At 42.4% G+C, this 14385-nt stretch overlaps 1 protein-coding gene across 3 annotated transcripts in view; it reads left to right on the forward strand.

Annotated features, from left to right (window-relative positions):
* The first annotated feature begins 13149 nt into the window (after window positions 1-13149).
* The window catches only part of LOC140202765 (uncharacterized), a 126920-nt gene continuing 125684 nt past the window's right edge, over window positions 13150-14385 (forward strand). For all 3 annotated transcript variants that reach the window (XM_072268074.1, XM_072268075.1, XM_072268076.1), the window contains exons 1-2: window positions 13150-13474; window positions 13923-14040. In XM_072268074.1, the coding sequence (XP_072124175.1) occupies window positions 14022-14040 (19 nt within the window). In that variant the 5' untranslated portion in view covers window positions 13150-13474; window positions 13923-14021. The remainder of the gene's footprint in view (window positions 13475-13922; window positions 14041-14385) is intronic.

The following is a 14385-nucleotide window of genomic DNA, read 5'->3' on the forward strand; positions in this document are numbered from 1 at the left end:
ACTGTGATGAAGTGCTTTGAGAGGTTGGTCATGAAGCATACCAAGTCTTGCCTGAAGAATGACTTGGATTTGCTTCAGTTTGCCTACCACCCCAACAAATCAACAGCAGATGCAATTTCACTGGCTCTTCACCTATCTCTGGAATACCTGGAAAATGAAAATTCATACATCAGAATGCTCTTTATTAACTAAAGCTCAGCATTTAACACTTTCATCCCCTCAAAGCTAGTCATTAAGCTCCAAGACCTCGGTTGAATACCTCCCTGTGCAACTTGATCCTCAATTTTCACACCCCAAGCAGTATGGATTGGGTGCCACTGTAGCCTAAGGGTTAGCGCAACACTATTACAGAGTTCAGAGTTCATTTCTGGCGCCGTTCTGTAAGGAATCTCTGTACGTCCTCTCGGTCGAGTGTGTGGGTTTTCTTTGGGTCCTCCAGTTTCCCCCTGGCAGTCCAGAGATGTACCTAGTAGGTTAATTGGTCTTTGTAAATTGTTATGTGATTAGGTTAGGGTTAATCAGATTTGTTGGGGGTTGCTGGGCCAGTATGGCTTGAAGGGCCAGAAGAGCCTACTTCGCGTTGATTTGCTAAATAAAAAAAATTAAAATAATATAATATCTCCTCCACAATCACCATAAGCACAGATGCACCACAATGCTGTGTGCTTAGCCCTACTGCTCTACTTGCTTTTATACCTATGACTGTATAGCTCCCATATGGTACTTAAGTTTGCTGATGTCACCACTGTTGGCTGAACCAAAGGTGGAGAAGAACTACAAGATAGGAGGGAGACTGGAAATCTCATTGAATCCACAACAACAACCCCTCAGTCAACGTTAGTAAAGCAAAAAGCTGATTATTGGCTACATAAGGAAGAAACCATGAGCCAGTCCTTATGAGGGGATTGGAGGTGGAAAGAGTTAGTAACTTTAGATTGTTTGGCATTATCATATCAGAAGATCTGTCCCATCATAAAGAAGGCACAACAGCACCTCTACTTTCTTAGAAGTTTGTGCTGATTTGACATACCATTTAAATCTTTAACAAACTTCTATAGATGCACAGTGGACTAGTTGCATCACAGCGTGGCATAGAAACATCAATGCCCAAGAATGGAAATGCCACAAAAAGTGGTTTATGCAGCCCAGTCCATCACAGGCAAAGCCCTCCCCATCACTGAGTACATCTACAAGGAGTGCTACCACAAGAAAGTAGCATCCATCATCAAGGACCTCTACCATTCAGGTCATGCTCTGCTCTCGCCGTCACCATTGGGAAGCAAATACAGGATCCTTGGGTCCCACACCACCAGGTTCAGAATCAATTATTTCTCTGAAACCATCAGACTGCTGTACCAGTGTGGATAACTTCACTCATCTCAACTCTGACCTGATTCCACAACCTATGGACTCATCAAGAACTCTACAATTCATGTTCTCAGTATTAATTAATTAATTATTATTGATTATTTATTTTCCCCCATTTATTTATTTATTCATTTATTTATTTGCACCATTTGTTTTCTTTTGCACAATGTTGCTTGTCAGTCTTTCTGTATAGTTTTTCATTGATTTTATTGTATTTCTTTGTTCTACCGTGACACGCCGCAGGAAAATGAATCTCAAGGTAGTACATGGTGATGTACACATACTTTGATAATAAATTTACTTTGAAATTTGAAATAATGGGAGTTAAGGAACTATGAGATGCAGAGAGATCTGAATGAATGGTTTTCAGAAGCCAGTGAAAAGCTACTCCAAATAATAGGATAGCTAACAGAATATTATTGCTTGTTGCAAGGGCAATTGAATACAAACATAGGGAGGCACACAGACTGCAAAAGCTGAAAGTTGATGACAAAACACTGCTAGAGGAGCTCAAAGAATAAGACAGTATCTGTGGAGGAAAAGGAATGGTCAATATTTTGTGTTAAGCCTTAACATCCAAACTACATCTAAAGTAGAGTGGTTAACCTTCAATTATATAGTGTACTGGCAAGTTCATACCTGGAATACTGTTTACTGTATTAGTCATTTTAGCTATGACAGGTACATTACAATGGGTGAATTTAGGAAAGCTTTATTAGACAGGTACATGGAATGGATGAGGACATCTGGTTTGAGTGTTGCCACAGCAACAACCTCTCACTCAACATCAGTAAGGCTAAGGAACTGACTTGACTTCAGGAAGGAGAAGGAGAGTGAACATGCACCAGCCTACATTGAGAGATTAGTGGTGGAGAGTATCAGCAGCTTTAAAGTATTACATGGTTAACATATTGGATGACATGTCCGTGCCCAGCACGTAAATGCAATCACAAGGGACACATTGATCTGGCAGACAGTCATACCCCTTGTGGTAAGCAGTAGTAAAGGTCTGGTTGGTAACCAGTAACAGGAAGGTGTGACCAGCAGTGTCTCACAGCAATAGAAAACAAATAATGGGGAGCATGGCAACACTCACAGCACGCTGGAGGAACTCAGCAGGTCGGACAGCATCAGTGGAAACGATGAATCGATGTTTCGGGCCGGAATCCTTCGTCAGGACTGAACAAAGAAGGAGGGGGAAGGATTTGAAGAATGCTTGTATGTTCAATTGAAAGACCAGTAATTTGAAAGACAAAAGTGTAGGGGAGGGGAAGCAGGGATGTCATAAGCAGGAAAACAATGGGGAGCATGGTCCAGTAATGGTGAAACCCCAGCCCTGAATCTTACTCAGCAGTCATGAAGTTCTGTGTTGTACCTGCCTTCATTTGTCAGGGTATAAATTATACAAGTAGGGAGGTTATTGTACAACACTATCAAACATCGGTTAAGCCACAGCCAAAGTATTGTATACTGTTCTGGTCACCACACTACAGGAAGGACGTTCTTGCACTGGAGAGGGTGCAGATGAGGTTCACCAGGACGTTGCCTGGGATGGACCATTTAGTAGGAGAAACCAGATGTGCTCAGCTTGTTTTCCTTGGAGCAGAGGAATCCAAGGGAGTCCAAGGCTTAAGAATGTAAATAATGCCATATGCAAACTCACTAGTCATATTTTCTGCATTATTACACAAATTATTAAAGTATATAATTCTTGGGATGATTCATTGGCCACAAGCTTCTCATCTCAAAAGCAAACCTCCACCATCTCTGCCTGCCACTCCCATAACAAAGCCATGATGAATTCTCACGTTTTCAAATCTACCCTCACTATTTTTTCTGATCACTTTCTCACAGCTGATATTTGACTCACAGGCCTATAATTACCAGGTATATCCCTAACAACTTTTTGAAGCCACATGAGCTGTTCTCCAGTCTACTGTGACCAGGGAAGATTTAAGAATTTGTAAGGCCCCAGCATTCTCCCCCTTTGCATAACAACCAGGGATAGATCTCACCAGGCGCTGAGGACTTATCCATCTTTGAGCCTGACGAGATACATAATAACGTGATTTTTATAAATGACCTGGATGAAGAAGTGGAGGGGTGGTTTAGTAAATTTGCTGATGACACAAAGGTTGGAGGTGTTGTGAAGAGTGTGGAGGGCTGTCAGAGGTTACAGCAGGACATTGATAGGATGCAAAAATGGGCTGAGAAGTGGCAGATGGAGTTCAACCCAGATAAGTGTGAGGTGGTTCATTTTGGTAGGTCAAATATGATGACAGAATATGGTATTAATGGTAAGACTCTTAGCAGTGTGGAGGATCAGAGGGATCTTGGGTCAATAGGACACTCAAGGCTGCTGCCTAGATTGACTCTGTAGTTAAGAAAACATACGGTTCATTGGCCTTCATCAATTGTGGGATTGAGTTTAGGAGCCGAGAGGTAATGTTGCAGTTGTATAGGACCCTGGTCAGACCCCACTTGGAGTACTGTGCTCAGATCTGGTCACCTCACTATAGGAAGGATGTGGAAACCATAGAAAGGGTGCAGAGGAGATTAACAAGGACGTTGCCTAGATTGGGGAGCATGCCTTATGAGAATAGGTTGAGTGAACTTGGCCTTTTTTCCTTCGAGCGACAGAGGATGAGAGGTGACCTGATAGAGGTGTATAAGATGATGAGAGGCATTGATTGTGTCGATAGAGGCTTTTCCCAGGGCTGAAATGGCTAGCATGAGAGGACACAGTTTTAAGGTGCTTGGAAGCAGGTACAGAGGTGATGTCAGGGGTAGGTTTTTTATGCAGAGGGTGGTGAGTGCGTGTAATGGGCTGCTGGCGATGGTGGTGAGTGGATATTGTAGGGTCTTTTAAAAGACTCCTGGACAGGTATATGGAGCTTAGAAGGGCTATGGGTAACCCTAGGTAATTTCTCAGGTAAGGACATGTTTGGCACAGCTTTGTGGACTGAAGGGTCTGTATTGTGCTGTAGGTTTTCTATGTTTCTCAAAAACCCATACCCTGCTCGCAGCAGCAAAATGTAATGTTGAATTAGGTTCGTGAATCTGGCAAGTGAGACAGAAAGTGCAGTGTCTTCGTATAAGTATATTAATCATTTATTTAAAAAAAGTAAAATTTGACCAAACATTCATGTTCCCCAAGTTATAGACACTACAAAGCTGAATATTCAACAAACATATTTAGTTAAAAGTGCATGCAGAGCATATCTGCATATCCACTGCTTGCCTTAAACAAAGGAACAAAAGGAGAGAGAGAAAACCTTCTACACATGCTCTGAATACACCCAGAATATTTGAAACTGTACACTAGGCAAATAACCAATGGGAAAAGCAGCTGCAGTTTCTCAACTAACCAATTACGACAGAAGCGACTTTAGAAATCAGAATTACAACAGAAGTGACTTTAGAAATCAGAATAAGGCACCTCTCCCCTCTACAGGACAACATTCTTCCATTCTGGGGGTAGTGGGTATAAAGAACAAGCTTCCAGATGAAGTGGTAAAGATAGGTACAATTCAACATTTAAAAGACATTTGGATAAGTAGGTGAGTAGGAAAGATTTAAGAAACATTGGCCAAACACACACAAATGGACTAGTTTAGATGGGTACCTTGGCCGGCATCGATAGGTTGGGCTAAAGGACCTGGTTCCATGCTCATAACTCCATGAATCTCTGTAAGGTAATCCCAGTTAATCATGGAGAAGTTGAAATTCCTTCCTGCTGTGATCCCATTACTCTTATATTCCACTGTGAATTGCCTATATATCTGCTGTTCCATCTCCAGCTGACCATTGAGGCCTGTAATATACTTTCAACAATGTAATCACTTACTTTTTAATTCCTAAACTCAACTCGTATGCCTCATTTGAAGAGCCTTCCAGGATATCCTATCCATCGCTGCAACAATGAACTCTTTAATCAATCTTGCAGTGCCACTTCCTTTCTTCACATCCCCCCCCCCACCCCAATTTACATAAGAAATAAGAAATAGGAGCAGGTGTAGGCCATCCGGCCCATCGAGCCTACCCTGCCATTCAATAAGATCATGGCTGATCTGTCCATAAACTCAGCTCCATCTACCTGCCTTTTCCCCATAACCTTTAATTCCCCTACTATGGAAAATCCATCTAACTGTATCTTAAGTATATTTAGTGAAGAAGCCTTAACTGCTTCCCTGGGCAGAGAATTCCACTGATTCACCACTCTCTGGGAAAAACAATTTCTCCTCATCTCCGTCCTGAATCTTGAGGCAATGTCCCCTTCTTTGCTACTTCTATCTTATCTATCCCTTTCAAAATTTTGTATGTTTCTGTAAGATCCCCTCTCATTCTTCTGAATTCTAGAAGGTTAACCCCTTCATCTCTGGAATCAACCTGGTGAAACTCCTCTGCACTACCTCCAAAGTCAGTATATCCTTCCTTAAGTATGGAGCCAGAACTGCACACAGTTCTCCAGGTGCAGCCTCACCAGTACCCTGTATAGTTGCAGCATGACTTCCCTGTTCTTGAATTCAATCCCTGTAGCAATAAAGGCCAACATTCCATTTGCCTTCTTAATAACCTGTTGTACCTGCAAGCCAACTTTTTGCGATTCATGAACAAGCACTCCCAAGTCCCTCTGCACAACAGCATGCTGCAATCTTTCACCACTTAAATAAAAATCTGCTCTTCTATTATTCCTTCCAAAGTGGATGATGTGACATTTACCAATGTTGTATTCCTTCAGCCAGACCTTGGCCTACTCACTTAACCTATCTATATCCCTCTGCATACCCTCTGCATCCTCTGTACAATTTGCTTTTCTACTCAGTTTAGTGCCATCAGCAAATTTTGCTACGCTACACTCTGTACCCTCTTCCAAATCATCAATGTAAATGGTAAACAGCTGCAGGCCCAGAACCGACCCCTGCGGCACCCCACTCACCACCAACTGCCAATGGGAGAAACACCCATTTATACCAACTCTCTACCTTCTGTTGGTTAACCAATCCACTATCCATGCCAATACACTTCCTCCAACTCCATGCATCCATATCTTATTTATAAGTCTCTTGTGCGGCACCTTATCGAACGCCTTCTGGAAATTCAAGTATACGACATCCACCTGTTCCCCTCTATCCACTGCTCTCATTATGTCCTCAAAGAACTCCATTAAGTTTGTCAAACAGGACCTGCCCTTTCTGAATCCATGCTGTGTCTGTCTAATGGAACCCCTCCTTTCTAAATGTTTCGCTGTTTCTTCCTTAATGACAGCTTCAAGCATCTTTCCGACTACAGATGTTAAGCTAACTGGCCTATAGTTGCCCGTCTTTTGCCCTCATCCTTTTTTTAAAAAATGGCATGACATTTGTTGTCTTCCAATCCGCCAGGACCTGCCCAGAGTCTAGAGAGTTTTGGTAAACGATTACCAATGCGTCTACTATAACCTCCAACAATTCCCTCAGCACCCTGGGATGCATCCCATCAGGACCAGGGGACTTAAATACCTTCAGGTCCTCTAGTTTGCTCATTACTATCGCTTTAGTGACAGTGATTTTATCTCGGTCCTCACCTCCCATTTCGTCCATAACATCATTCTTTGGCATATTAGACGTAAAGATCGACACAAATAGTTGTTCAATGCCTCAACTATTTCCTTATCACCCAATATCAATTTCCCCTTCTCATCTTACAAGGGACCTACATTGACTTTAGCCACACTCTTCCGCTTTTTATATTTATAAAAACTTTTGCTATCTGATTTTATGTATTGTGCTAATTTACTTTCATACTCTATCCTCCCTTTCCTTATTTCTTGTTTAGTTGTTCTTTGTTGTTTTTTAAAGTTTTCCCAATCCTCCAGTTTCCCACTACTCTTTGCAACTTTGTACAAATGAGCTTTTAATTTGATACTATCTTTTATTTCCTTAGTTATCCAAGGCTGGCTCTCCCCACACTTATTGTCCTTACTTTTGACTAGAATATACTTTTGAGCACTGTGAAAAATCTCTTTGAAAATATTCCACTATTCCTCAACTGTCCGACCAAATAGCCTGTGCTCCCAATCCACATTAGCCAACTCCTCCCTCATCCCGTTGTAGTCTCCCTTGTTCAAGCATAATACATTAGTTTTAGATCTACCTATTTCATCCTCCATCTGTATGCAAAATTCAATCATACTATGATCACTCTTTCCAAGAAGATCTCTGATGACAAGATTGTTAATCTTACCTGTCTCATTGCACAGGACTAGACCTAAAATAGCATTTTCCCTTGTAGGGAACATGCTGCTCAAGAAAGCCATCACGGATGCATTCTATGAAGTCCTCCTCAAGACTTCCTTGACCAATCTGATTCACCCAATCTATGTGGAAGTTAAAATCCCCCATGACAACTGTCGTTCCATTCTTACAAGCCTCAGTTGTTTCTTGGTTAATCACCTCTGCCACTGCAATATTTTTATTAGGTGGTCTATAGATAACTCCCACCAGTAATTTTTTTCCCTTTACTATTCTTAATCTCTACCCAGATGGACTCAACATTCTGCTCCGTAGATCCTATATCGTCTCTCACAATCGCCCTGACCTCATCCTTAATTAGGAGCGCCACCCCACCTCCTTTGCCTTCCGGCCTATCTTTCCGTATTACCTGATACCCTTGAATATTTAATTCCCAGTCATCTCCACCTTGCAACCAGGTTTCTGTAATAGCCACTAAACCATATGCCTTAGTACTGATCTGTGCCACAAGTTCACTAACCTTGTTTCTAATACTACGGGCATTTAGATAAAGTGCCCTTATACTCATTGTCCTTTTAGAATCTAGGGTAGTAGCAGGAAGATAGTACAGGAGTCTCCTGTGGTCATATAGATATACTACTCTGGAGTTTGTTGGGGCAGATGGCTCATCAGGTGAAGGTAGCTTTGGTCTCTGTATCACTTCCCTCTTCTTTTCTGTGTGGGTTCCCATCCCCCTACCATATTAGTTTAAAACCTCCCCAACAGCACTAGCAAACAATCTCCCTAGGACCGACCCTGCCCAGATGTAGACCGTCCGGACGGTACTTGTCCCACCTCCCCCAGAAGCAGTGCCAATGCCCCAAGAATCTGAAACCTTCCCTCTTGCACCACCACTCAAGCCACATATTCATTCTAGCTATCCTGCCATTCCAACTCTGGCTAGGACATGGCACCGGTAATAATCCTGAGATTATTACCTTTGAGGTCCTACTCTTTAATTTACCTCCTAGCTCCCTAAATTCGGCTTGTAGGACCTCATCCTGCTTTCTTCCTATATCGTTAGTAACTACATGCATGACAACAGCTGGCTGCTCACCCTCCCCTTTCAGAATGCCCTGCAGCCTCTCCGAGACATCCCTGACCCTTGCACCCGGGAGGCAACATACCATACGGGAGTCCTGTTTGCGGCCACAGAGGCTCCCCTCTATTCCACTTACCATGGAATTCCCTACCACAACAGCTCTGCCACTCTTTTTCTTGCCCTCATGCGCAGCAGAGCCACCCACGGTGCCATGATCCTGGCTACTGCTGCCTTCACCTTTTGAGCCATCTCCCCCAACAGACTCCAGAGTAGTATATCTATATGACCACAGGAGACTCCTGTACTATCTTCTTGCTACTACTCTTCCTGTTGGTCACCCATTCCCTATCTTTCCTTAGATCCTTAAACTGAGGTGTGACCAACTCACTAAATGTGCTATCCACAACATTCTCAGCATCTCAGATGCTCCAAAGTGAGTCCATACGCAGCTCCAGTGCTGCCATGCCGTCTACCAGGATTTGCCCATCATGCTTGAAGATTCCAAACTGTTTACAAGGATGAGATTTCAAAAGGCACCCCAAACCACCGCTAGAATCCCCAATTTCTGTTCCGAAGGTGGTATATATACTGCTTGCCCAAAGAATGGCAACCTACCTCCCTGTCCTGTTGCAGACCTACCATTCCCCTACCCAGCTGTGGAGCACCCATTCCTTGTTTTACAATTGGCATTCTAGCTCTTGTTTCCATTGCTGGCATCCCCAGTCTACCTCGGTGAGATCCCTGTGCACTCACAATTCCCTTCTTGACCAGGTAGCTACCTTCCAAACTCTTTCCCATATCAGTCTGTTGATCAAGACCAGGTAACATGGCTTTCCAAATGTTAGACAAAACACGTACTCTGACTCTTTCTCTACATTCCTGCTTAATGTCAGTGGCTTTGTAATGGGTGAAGCCTGCTGTTTGATCTGCTAACCTGGGGTCTTATGGTGATAATTGCTTACTTGTCTTGCTAGGAGTTTTAGAGTCATAGCGTAACACAGCACAAAAACAGATCCTTCAGCCCAACTCATCGATGGTAGTCCCATTTACCTGCATTTGGTCCATTTTGCTCTCAACCTTTCCTATCCACATACCTGTCCAAGTGCCTTTCGAATGTTGTTATTGTACCTGGCCCAATCATTTCTGCTGGCAGCTCATTTTGTATATGTTGGAAGGTCTTCAACATCCTGATACCCAGGACAAGGAATAGCACAAACATTAAAGGTTAGAATGGGCACTGAGGTCATAAGAAATGCAGTGTTACCTAGAGAGACACAGTACAACAAAAACTTTCAGATGAAGCCACACTCAGGTTGGAGGAACAACACCTTATATTCCATCTGGGTAGCCTCCAACCTGATGGCATGAACATTGACTTCTCAAACTTCCGCTAATGCCCCACCTCCCCCTCATACCCCATCTGTTATTTATTTTGTTACGTAACCGGCAACAATTAATATCAATCGAGACAGGTTATATAAAAACAACCAAACATTTATTAAACACGGATAAGGAAAAAACAAACGAAAACTTTAACCAGAAGTTAACCGTTATGCAGCCGTTCAACAAATCGTCACTCGGCACTGGTTCTTAAAGTGTTAAATGTGAAAACAGTTCTTAAAGCGATAAAATCAGATATAGTTCTTAAAATGGTAAATTCGAAAGTCCAACAGATTTATACGTTCAAATGGGAGAGACTTCTCTGGAGAAGGATTTCTTCATAGACGCGACTTTCCTACTGGTTCTGTCCGAAGTATTCACAATGCAGTAAATAAAACGGTTTAAAACAACTGACCTTGGTTTCTAGAGAGCAAACCTTTGCATGAACTCTTTTCTCTTTTGGCAAGAGTTATCTCGATGCAGGTCACTACTCCTTCAACGAAGACTCAATAAGGTCAATCCTTTGTTAAACTGCCGAATGATGCTGACTCCTCTTGATCCTTCGGTCCTGTACTTCGATAAAGTCTTCACTCTCCCTTCTACTGCTGGAATAGGGTAAATCAGCACATCTCACCAAAAATTTCCAGTCCAATAATATTATCTTCCAACAGAACGTACTGCTTAACAATATCATAATGCATAATATATGCTGCTTAACAATATCATAATTCAGTGCCTGATCAGCATTTAAAGCTGTATAAACTTGTTGTGCCTTGCCTTTAATTACACTTTGTAACATCACTGGCCATTGGTCTTTTGGCCACTTTAAACTCAGAGCAACAGTTTCAAAATGCTGGAAGTATTTGTCTACTTCAGCTTCATTAAATGGAGGAGCCAAAATAACCTCACGACTAGCAATAAACTGTTTCATAGAACCAGAAGAATGGTTCCCGGACTTTAATTTCCGCATCTCTAGCTCAAATTTCCTCTTGTTTTCAGCTTCTCTTTCTTTAAATTCCCTTATTTTATTAGCCTCGCTTTCTTCCATTTCCGCTTTAAATCTTTCAAACTTTAACTGTTCAGGATGTAACTGCATTTCCAGATTGCTGATTGGAAACTTATCTAACACCTCCTCATCAAATCATTTCAAATTAATATAATACTCAGTGATTTTGCATTGTATAAAAACCTTGGTGGAATTTTTCGTAATTCCTTTAATATCCAACTTCCTAGCAATCTTCAATACAGTTTTTCTCGCATTCTCTAAAGACCCCAAGTTAGGCGTGTCCAAAAACCCATCAATATCCATTGTTGCCGAATACTACTCACACCAATCAAACCAAAAAAAAATTGGATATTTCCCTTTTCCAAATCAAAATGGCAATTACCAGCACTTAAACTCAAAATCGGAACACATCCCAGACGAGCCCCCACAGATTATGTTACGTAACTGGCAACAATGAATATCAATCAAGACAGGTTATATAAAAACAACCAAACATTTATTAAACACGGATAAACGATAAGGAAAAAAACAAACAAAAACTTTAACCGGAAGTTAACCATTATGCAGCCGTTCAACAAATCGTCACTCGGCACTGGTTCTTAAAGCGTTAAATGCAAAAACAGTTCTTAAAGCGATAAAGTCAGATATAGTTCTTAAAATGGTAAATTCGAAAGTCCAACAGATTTATACGTTCAATTGGGAGAGACTTCTCTGGAGAAGGATTTCTTCATAGACGCAACTTTCTTGCTGGTTCTGTCCGAAGGATTCACGATGCAGTAAATAAAACAGTTTAAAACAACTGACCTTGGTTTCTAGAGAGCAAACCTTTGCATGGACTCTTTGCTCTTTTGGCAAGAGTTATCTCGATGCAGATACTCCTTCAATGAAGACTCAATAAGGTCGATCCTTTGTTAAACTGCCGAACGATGCCAACTCCTCTCGGTCCTTCGGTCCTGTACTTCGATAAAATCTTCACTCTCCCTTCTGCTGCTGGAATAGGGTAAATCAGCACATCTCACCAAAAATTTCCAGTCCAATAATTGTTGTTCATCCATCATTGACGTCGATGAGGACCTCAACACCATTATGATGGTGTCGAGACTAGCGCTGTGATTTGGATTTAAGTGAGGGAGAGTTGCACAGCGTCAGCCTCACTCTCTCTTCCCAATTCCCATCTGGATCCAGTGGCAAAACAGAGTCTAGATGGCTGGAGATGGGACTAGGCGCAGTGGATGACCAGGATGTCTTCTGTGTCTTGTCCTGCTCTACATGTTCCACGACGCTTGCAGAGACTGCCTTCTTGACCGTTGGACCTTCCACTGGTCTCGTCCGCTCAATCCGCCAGAGTCTATCTTCACATGCTGGGATAGACAACTCCCTATCTCACCGAGGGTTTGAGGCCTGTCGGCTACCCTCACCTGGTTTAGCCGGCTTGTCGAAGCCGTTGCCTGGGGTGTGGCCGCTGTCGCGTGCAAACAGCTACGGGGAGCCACAGGTGAGAGCTGAGTGCCAGGTGGGGACCAAAGGTGGACTAACCACCCTGAAAAGGACGCGACATGTTCCCCCACCAGAGGTGCTACCCCTCCCTGACACCCCATACACCCCAGTCCAATAATATTATCTTGCAACAGAACGTACAACCGTTTTAAAAATGAAACTACGTCATTAAAACAAATATGCAACAGAAATGGAGACACAGCACGTTCTACCTGGAAATCTACAAACTAAAAAACTAACTGCGTCATCTGAGGTCTACCCTTATATACCCATGGTGCACATGTCATCACATGACTTCACATCAGCGGGAAAATTACATCAGATGACCTCCAAAAGACCATTACATCATTCTCACACAAAAAAAAACACAGATCTCCTTGAGGCATGTAACAATTTATATACACACATTCTTTTTCTCTCTCTCCTTTTTCTCCCTCTGTCCCTCTCACTATACCCCTTGCCCATCCTCTGGGTTTTTCCCCCCCTCCCCCTTTTCTTTCTCCCTGGGCCTCCTGTCCCATGATCCTTTCATATCCCTTTTGCCAATCAACTGTCCAGCTCTTGGCTCCATCCCTCCCCCTCCTGTCTTCTCCTATCATTTTGGATCTCCCCTCCCCCTCCCACTCTCAAATCTCTTACTAGCTCTTCTTTCAGTTAGCCCTGACGAAGGGTCTTGGCCCGAAACATCGACTGTACCTCTTCCTAGAGATGCTGCCTGGCCTGCTGCGTTCACCAGAAACTTTGATGTGTGTTGCTTGAATTTCCAGCATCTGCAGATTTCCTTGTGTTTGCGTTTTTAAATTCAGATGTCCCTTCCACTTTCTGCAGCCTCATTTCCTTTTGAGAGTTTGCCTGCTGCACATTAGCTCAACAACGCAACAGCCTGTTGTCTCCACAGACCAGCTTAAGGTAGAACGTCATTTAGCACATCTAAAGTAATATATAACCATGCCATAAAAACATTATAGTTATTGTTCTTAAAATATGTTTTGATTGCTGTATCTCTTCAGACAATTTGTTATGGTTTCTCAATTCCTTGGCTTGGGTGGAGAACTCAATAGAAAATGAAACTAAAAATTTTGGAAAGTGAAAGCTTTTAAATAGGTAAACAGGTAGGAATACACTGCCAGGAAGAGTTCTTCTGATGATGCGTGCAGTAGACCTTTAACTCAGCCTTTTAAATTGACTTGCTGAAAAATCTAAGGTAGATGCAGATTCCATTAAAACTGTTGGAAGAAGATTAACTTCATCTCTTTCTGAATATAGTGAAGCAGATTGAATAGTGGCTGAGTATCTTTATATGGTCACTCTCTTCTCCTTCACACTGTCTCATTTCAAGGGCTTTTCTCATTCACAGCAAAGCTGGCCCTGCTCAGTGTTGGACTTGCTCAGTGAGACCACAGCAGCTAGATCTGGCTGACAGTTTAACTGGCAGTGAGCCCTTAAAGAGGCGATTATGGCGGACAATACATCTGGTAAGTGTTCTCTGAAACTAAGACCACATAAGATCTGGTAAGTGCTCTCTGAAACTAAGACAGAACTTAAATGTAAAATGTAAGAAAAGAACTTCTCCTTGTTTGCTGAAGTTCTCGCTCATAGCTTAGCAACAAAACAGCTGCATGAGTCACTCACTGACACAGCTGTGGTAACATGTTTTCGACTCTGCTATTTAAAGTTGGCTTTTCTAGGATTTAGATGCAGAATGGTTTCTTCTTCCCAGGCACCAGAGTGAGTCTGATTATGTTTCAGAAACCTGGTCGAGCTCTTGGAAATGCTACCTTTGTCACCAAGCTTTGTCTTGCTTTGCCTCTTTCACTAAC

The sequence above is a fragment of the Mobula birostris genome, chromosome 9 (assembly GCF_030028105.1).
Source record: "Mobula birostris isolate sMobBir1 chromosome 9, sMobBir1.hap1, whole genome shotgun sequence".
Lineage (NCBI taxonomy): Eukaryota > Metazoa > Chordata > Chondrichthyes > Myliobatiformes > Myliobatidae > Mobula > Mobula birostris.